Here is a 9,074-nt window from a genome sequence, read left to right as displayed (position 1 = left end):
ACTACATGATGTGACATGAGATGACACTACATGATGAGACATGAGATGACACTACATGATGTGACATGAGATGACACTACATGATGTGACACGAGATGACACTACATGATGAGACATGAGATGACACTACATGATGTGACATGAGATGACACTACATGATGTGACATGAGATGACACTACATGATGAGACATGAGATGACACTACATGATGAGACATGAGATGACACTACATGATGAGACATGAGATGACACTACATGATGTGACATGAGACACTACATGATGTGACATGAGACACTACATGAGACATGAGACACTACATGATGAGACATGAGATGACACTACATGATGTGACACGAGATGACACTACATGATGTGACACGAGATGACACTACATGATGAGACATGAGATGACACTACATGATGTGACATGAGACACTACATGAGACATGAGACACTACATGATGAGACATGAGATGACACTACATGATGTGACATGAGACACTACATGAGACATGAGACACTACATGATGAGACATGAGATGACACTACATGATGTGACACGAGATGACACTACATGATGTGACACGAGATGACACTACATGATGAGACATGAGATGACACTACATGATGTGACATGAGATGACACTACATGATGTGACATGAGACACTACATGATGTGACATGAGATGACACTACATGATGTGACATGAGATGACACTACATGATGTGACACGAGATGACACTACATGATGAGACATGAGACACTACATGAGACATGAGACACTACATGATGAGACATGAGATGACACTACATGATGAGACATGAGATGACACTACATGATGAGACATGAGACACTACATGATGAGACATGAGATGACACTACATGATGTGACACGAGATGACACTACATGATGAGACATGAGATGACACTACATGATGTGACACGAGATGACACTACATGATGAGACATGAGATGACACTACATGATGTGACATGAGATGACACTACATGATGTGACATGAGATGACACTACATGATGAGACATGAGATGACACTACATGATGTGACATGAGACACTACATGATGAGACATGAGACACTACATGATGAGACATGAGACACTACATGATGAGACATGAGATGACACTACATGATGTGACATGAGATGACACTACATGATGAGACATGAGACACTACATGATGTGACATGAGATGACACTACATGATGTGACATGAGATGACACTACATGATGAGACATGAGATGACACTACATGATGTGACATGAGATGACACTACATGATGTGACACGAGATGACACTACATGCTGTGACATGAGATGACACTACATGATGTGACATGAGATGACACTACATGATGAGACATGAGACACTACATGATGAGACATGAGATGACACTACATGATGAGACATGAGATGACACTACATGATGTGACATGAGATGACACTACATGATGAGACATGAGATGACACTACATGATGTGACATGAGACACTACATGATGAGACATGAGACACTACATGATGAGACATGAGATGACACTACATGATGTGACATGAGATGACACTACATGATGAGACATGAGATGACACTACATGATGTGACATGAGATGACACTACATGATGTGACATGAGATGACACTACATGATGTGACATGAGACACTACATGATGAGACATGAGATGACACTACATGATGAGACATGAGATGACACTACATGATGTGACATGAGATGACACTACATGATGTGACATGAGATGACACTACATGATGTGACATGAGATGACACTACATGATGTGACATGAGATGACACTACATGATGTGACATGAGATGACACTACATGATGTGACATGAGACACTACATGATGAGACATGAGACACTACATGATGTGACATGAGATGACACTACATGATGTGACATGAGATGACACTACATGATGAGACACGAGATGACACTACATGATGTGACACGAGATGACACTACATGATGTGACATGAGATGACACTACATGATGTGACATGAGATGACACTACATGATGTGACATGAGATGACACTACATGATGTGACATGAGACACTACATGATGAGACATGAGATGACACTACATGATGTGACATGAGATGACACTACATGATGTGACATGAGATGACACTACATGATGTGACATGAGATGACACTACATGATGTGACATGAGACACTACATGATGAGACATGAGACACTACATGATGTGACATGAGATGACACTACATGAGATGACACTACATGAGATGACAAGACACTACATCATGATGTGACATGAAGAAGAAGTCTTTATTTGTCATGCAGATGAACACACATGCGAGATGGGCGATGTGACGTGACATGCAATGAGATCGGATGAGATTAGATTATATTATATTAGATTAGATGACATGAGATGAGATAAAATGACATGACATCATAAGATATTCCTTTATTGATCCCCTTGGGGAAATTCGGGATTCGGGATGATGTGACATTACATGATATAATATTATATGACATGACATGATATGATACGACATGTGTCAAATCTGATGACCAATTGTGTTGTTAGTAGAACCACACAGCTATATACTGTATGGCACATATATGGCAATAATTCTTTTTTGGACATAGCTCTGTACAACCACAATAACACAATGCATGTTCTGTTTTATCTTAGTGTTTATGTTCTGTTTTATCTTAGTGTTTATGTTATGTATCTTTCAATCCCCAGGTGGTTGTCTACAAGATCCTCTACATCGTCCTCTTCCTCTTCTGCGTCGTCATGTACCAGGTTAGTACATCCTCCTCTTCCTCTTCTGTGTCATCCTGTACCAGGTTAGTATATCCTCCTCTTCCTCTTCTGTGTCATCCTGTACCAGGTTAGTACATCCTCCTCTTCCTCTTATGTGTCATCCTGTACGAGGTTAGTACATCATCCTCTTCCTCTTCTGTGTCATCCTGTACCAGGTTAGTACATCCTCCTCTTCCTCTTCTGTGTCATCCTGTACCAGGTTAGTACATCCTCCTCTTCCTCTTCTGTGTCATCCTGTACCAGGTTAGTATATCCTCCTCTTCCTCTTCTGTGTCATCCTGTACCAGGTTAGTATATCCTCCTCTTCCTCTTCTGTGTCATCCTGTACCAGGTTAGTACATCCTCCTCTTCCTCTTCTGTGTCATCCTGTACCAGGTTAGTATATCCTCCTCTTCCTCTTCTGTGTCATCCTGTACCAGGTTAGTATATCCTCCTCTTCCTCTTCTGTGTCATCCTGTACCAGGTTAGTACATCCTCCTCTTCCTCTTATGTGTCATCCTGTACGAGGTTAGTACATCATCCTCTTCCTCTTCTGTGTCATTCTGTACCAGGTTAGTACATCCTCCTCTTCCTCATCCTGTACCAGGTTAGTACATCCTCCTCTTCCTCTGCTGCCTCATCCTGTACCAGGTTAGTACATCCTCCTCTTCCTCTTCTGTGTCATCCTGTACCAGGTTAGTACATCATCCTCTTCCTCATCCTGTACCAGGTTAGTACATCATCCTCTTCCTCTTCTGTGTCATTCTGTACCAGGTTAGTACATCCTCCTCTTCCTCTTCTGCCTCACCCTGTACCAGGTTAGTACATCCTCCTCTTCCTCTTCTGCGTCGTCCTGTACCAGGTTAGTACATCATCCTCTTCCTCATCCTGTACCAGGTTAGTACATCGTCCTCTTCCTCATCCTGTACCAGGTTAGTACATCGTCCTCTTCCTCATCCTGTACCAGGTTAGTACATCATCCTCTTCCTCTTCTGTGTCATTCTGTACCAGGTTAGTATCATCCTCTTCCTCTTCTTCCTCGGCCTGTACCAGGTCAGTCTCTTTCTAACGTTTGATCCTTTCTGCCGCTGCGTCCACGGTGCAGATGGCATCCACAGTCTCCGTGAACATAGTTGTTTCATAGTTATCGCAGTCAGAGCCGTTTTGAAGAATGCAGTGGCTGTTCTGTCACCATAGAGACACCAATCATTGCAACGTGGTCTATACATCAGACTGGCAAATCCGGGTCCTTTGGCTTTTTTTTGTGCGGCCACGCCTACTTTTGTGGGAAACTGTTCCTATTGACCGCCATTGTATTTGGCCTGTATAAAAACTGTAGGCAGAACGCTTACTTTATTTAACCTTTATTTTACCAGGTAGTCACTTGAGATCAATGATCTCTTTTTCGAGCAAGACCTGGCCAAAATGGCAGCAAAACAAAAACAAACATAAAAATACACAAAACACAGACAGAGACATAAAAGGCAAAGTGGGGCATGGGGATACATTTGAGCTGCAGCAAACAAGATTGAATGGGATTGGGGGAGATTGGAGGGTAGGGGTAAAAAGGTAGAAAGAGGAGGGAAGGTGAGGCTTTGCAGGAGGTTGCTGGGGAGAGAAGGTCAAGTTAAAAAATATAAAATATAACACCACATTATGCAGTGAAGCATCGACATTCTCCCATCTCATTCTTTAAATTGCCCTTAATTTGAACTTTAAAATCAGATATGGTAGTGAGGGCCTGCAGTTTCAACGTTTTTTGAAGTCCATTCCAGGCAGAGGGAGAAGAGAACATAAAGGCCCTTTTCCCAAACTCTGTGCGGGTTCTGGGTACTGAGGCATATAAATAGTCCTGGGATCGTAAGCTGTAAAATGGGTTTGATGTGATGGTGAGGTATGAACCGAGGTAAAAAGGGAGCTGACCAATAATTGCTTTATAAATGAAGGTGTACCAATGAAGCAGTCTACGGGCAGTCAAGGACGGCCAGTTAACTTTAGCATACAGAGTGCAATGATGGGTAAGTGATCTACAGTATATCCGGTAATAAATCTTAATACACCATGGTAAGCAGTGTCCAACATGTGTAGTGAGGTGGAGCAGGCATTCTTGTATAAAACATCACCATAATCTAATACTGGTAAAAACGTTACATTGTTTGAAACGTTGGTTTTGTTAGTGAATCATGTTAAGTCAAGTGATTACTTTCCAGTACTAGCCACCAATGAGCGTTCATTGTGAAAAGTTAGTGTACACTACTATCAAGTTGGCTGCAGTCAACCAGCACCTGCTAACGGGTCGGACCCTTTAGCTCAGCTGGTTAGTGCGGCCGCCTGTAGATCCCGTGGTTCCAGGTTCAAATCCACTCGGTTACATAGATCTGTTTTCAGACTCCTTCAGGTCTTCTCTATGGTATTTCCCTATAGTATATAGAGTATAGAGACCCCAAGAACCCCTATTTACAGTATATAACGCTTTAAACATGAAACAGGTTTGATCCAAAGTGCACTTATAATTATATTATTTTTATACTGCACTTCTCCTAGCATAAGTTACAAAGTGCTTATTATGGCACGTGTTTCAGACCGGGGAGCCTTTATCAGAGTGTAATCGTAGTTTAATCCACTATTTCATGGAGCAGATCAATGCATTATGGTGGTTGCCACCTCTCAGAAACCATTTAGATGCGTAATGTTGGCATATTTGTTGCATAACAAAACAAAGCTGGCGTTGTTTCAGTCTGTCGCTAATGTGCTGACACTTCAGCGATCTGCAGTAACTTATACGCTAGCTAACGCAGCAACCACCCTCTTAAAGAGGGTCAGGAGGAGTTATTTACCCTGACTAAACACACACACACACACACACACACACACCACATAAACACATACGAACATCCTGCCTGCTAACGTTAGCGTTAATACAACGCTACAGTTATGAGTATTGATTGTGACTCAGAAACACAGACGCTGCCACTCTTCTAGCAACATTTTCTGCTTTCCTTCCTCATCTTGAGTTTCTGCTGATCCGTCAGAAACGAGCCACTTAAAGTATATGTGGCTCTAATGGCTCGTACCTCAGAGAGGAGCTCGCACCATCTAAGTGTCTCTGATAACCTCAGCAATACTGTCGGATGTTGATTATCGCTACTTTTGAGTTTTTTTTCGTTTTCTTAATTGGAAAACATGGGCTACATCCTTCTCCAAGTGTCTGAAGCGATTTGCATGACCCGAGGATCCATTCTATAACTTAAGAAAAACTATGATCATGGAAACTCTTATTATTTCTACCCATTTTAAAGCCTTATTATCTGATTTATTTGAATTTGAAGTTTTATAATAATAGGAAATGTAGCTTTTTTTCTTATTAGGATCACAGTCAGCTGTAGTGATGCTATTAACACTCTTTCTGGGGTCCAATCCCTCTGGAAACTATTAACACTAGTCTGTATGGGGTCCAATCTCTCACCACCCTTACCAACAGCCTTGGCAACCTGTCCTCCCTGGTCAAGCCGTATGTCAAGAACCTAGGGGTCATTTTTGATCCACAATTTAAATTTGACAGACAAGTAAACTCAGTGGTAAAGGCATGTTTTTTCCAACTACGCACCATTGCCAAACTCAAAGCCCTTCTCTCCCCTGCAGACCTTCAGAGAGTCATCCACGCCTTCATTTCATCTAGATTAGACTACTGCAACTCCCTCTATATAGGCATTAACCAGTCTTCCCTGTCCCGCTTACAACTGGTACAAAACGCTGCTGCCAGACTGTTGACCGGAACCCGCAAGAGAGACCACATCACCCCTGTCCTTGCCTCCCTTCATTGGCTCCCAGTACGCTACAGGATAGATTTTAAGGTTCTCCTATTTGTTTTTAAAGCCTTTAATGGTCACATCTCAGACCTCCTATCCCCTATTCCAACACCAGGTCCCTCAGGTCAGCCGATCAGAGGCTCCTGACAGTCCGGAGGTCTAACCTCAAGCTCAGGGGGGGCCGTGCCTTTGCTATCGCAGCCCCTGAACTGTGGAACAGCATCCCCACCTCCATTAGGCTCGCCCCCTCGATAGATGCCTTCAAATCGAGGCTCAAAACCCACTTCTACCTACTAGCCTTTCCCGTTCACTGACTCATGCCCTGTTTTTCTATGTGTTTGCCTGTGTGCCCTCCCATAAAACGGAGTGTGATTGTTGTCTATATGTATCTTGTGTATTTACCCTCTGTACAGCACTTTGGTTGACACGCGTCATGTGAAATGTGCTTTATAAATAAATTTGATTGATTGATTGATTGATTGATTGGAAACTATTAACATTTGACACTATATTACGTTTCACTTACCAGTAATATAGGACAATAACAAGTCCAACCTCCTCCTTTGATAGTTAGTTAGGTTGTTACTGTACTACCCACCTTCAAAACCACTCTAAAAGAGCACCTACGGGAGACTGCAACTTGAAACTGACTCCTGTAAATGTCCAAACCCAACCCCCTCCAATGTACAGTTACTCTAGTGTGGATTGCTCATCATCAAAACATCTTTCAATAGTCATTCCTACATTAAATTGAAGCTTAAGATGTTGGCTTGAAATGTTTATCCCTCTCATTTTCCAACGTATTGTAACAAAGAGTTAATCACCTATCAAAGACACTCTGACACATTGTGACAACCAACCCTATCATGGGGATGTCACACACTATGGGGTTGGTTGTCACACCATGTGTTTTAATGGGAAAAATCTTAAAAAGAAGACAAGAAGGCAGAACTAAATTTGAAAGTTTAATTGCATTGACAAGTTGACAAATACATAACTTAATGCATCTTAACAAGAACATAAACAGGAAACACATCTTTAGGCCATCCTATATAACAAAATAAGAACACAATAAATCGGCCTAACAATAATAGCCTACACAACATGTGACAACCAACCCCAAATAAAATGTGACAACCAACCCCAACTGGAATGTCTTGATAGCATCAAGGCTAACAGCCATCTAACAACTAGTTAGCTAGCTAACAACAATCTAAACTATAGCTATCCCTTCACACTTTTTAAGGGTAATAATTGTTTCATTATAAACCAATTGTGTAAAAGCCTAGAAGAAAAATACTGAGGAGCGGAATATTTACAAATTCAGCTGTTTCACTCCAAAGATGACAATGTAGGTGAACTCTGACCCCAATTCTGGACATTTAAATACCAAAGTATGGGAGACAGGATCCTCTGGTGGTGAAATATAATGAATGTGACAACCTACCCATGTGACAACGTCACCCGTTCTCCCCTACTCTATAGGGCCAATAGCATCAACTAGTGGTAAAAAACTCTGGATACTGTACCTTTAAGTCAGCAAAGTCAACTAAACTCCATCATAAATGTCCCCGTCTTTGTCCCCTCTCTCTCAGACCCGGTACGACCTGTGGCGCCGGGTTCTGAAGACGTTCTGGGCCGTGGTGGTGGGCTACTCCATGGTGGTTCTCATCGCCATCTACATGTACCAGTTCAAAACCGTCTCCAGTCTCTTCAGACAGATCATGGGCATGTCAGAGGAAGGGTGAGTGAGTGAGTGAGTGTGTGTGTGTGTGTGTGTGTGTGTGTGTGTGTGTGTGTGTGTGTGTGTGTGTGTGTGTGTGTGTGTGTGTGTGTGTGTGTGTGTGTGTGTGTGTGTGTGTGTGCGGGAGGATGCGCACAAACCCAAATCCAAAGAGCACCTTCCATGGCAATTTTATTTTCCTGAATACATTTTTTTTGTACGACCCCGGTTTTCTCTCTACACTCAATGCTACTGTTATGTACTAAGTATACAGTACATAATCTCCCCCTCTCTCCTGTTGTACTAAGTATACAGTACATACAGTATCTCCCCCCTCTCCTGTAACGGCATGTCCTCTTCCCAGCCTGCGTGACCTGGGCCTTGAGCGGTATGACACAGTGGAACTGTTTGCTCGTATCCTACTTCCTGCCGCGTTCCTATTGGCCTGTATCCTCCAGCTGCATTACTTCAACGATGACTTCCTGTCTCTCACCGACCTGGACAATGTACCTGTCAGACAGGGCTCCAGGTAAGACGATATGGCGAATTAATGACATTTATGTGTGTGTGTGTGTGTGTGTGTGTGTGTGTGTGTGTGTGTGTGTGTACTTGTGTGTGTACTTGTGTGTTCATTCATCAACACTAATCAGTCATTCTTCAACATTGTGCTAGTTCATCGATACTGTGTAATGTAGGCCTATCTATTAATAGTTTGATAACG

General features: G+C 42.4%; 1 protein-coding gene across 1 annotated transcript in view; it reads left to right on the top strand.

Moving 5' to 3' along the window:
* Positions 1-9,074, top strand: part of LOC311244147 (piezo-type mechanosensitive ion channel component 2) — a 148,247-nt gene that overhangs the window by 41,779 nt on the left and 97,394 nt on the right. The window contains 3 exon segments of the mRNA XM_084333555.1: positions 2,762-2,821; positions 8,226-8,374; positions 8,718-8,882. Coding sequence (XP_084189681.1) covers positions 2,762-2,821; positions 8,226-8,374; positions 8,718-8,882 — 374 coding nt within the window.

This window comes from Notolepis coatsorum (assembly GCF_963971535.1).
Source record: "Notolepis coatsorum genome assembly, chromosome: 17".
In the NCBI taxonomy this organism is placed as follows: Eukaryota; Metazoa; Chordata; class Actinopteri; order Aulopiformes; family Paralepididae; genus Notolepis; species Notolepis coatsorum.
Note: the sequence above shows the minus strand (reverse complement) of the source record. Positions and strands in the feature narration are given on the sequence as shown.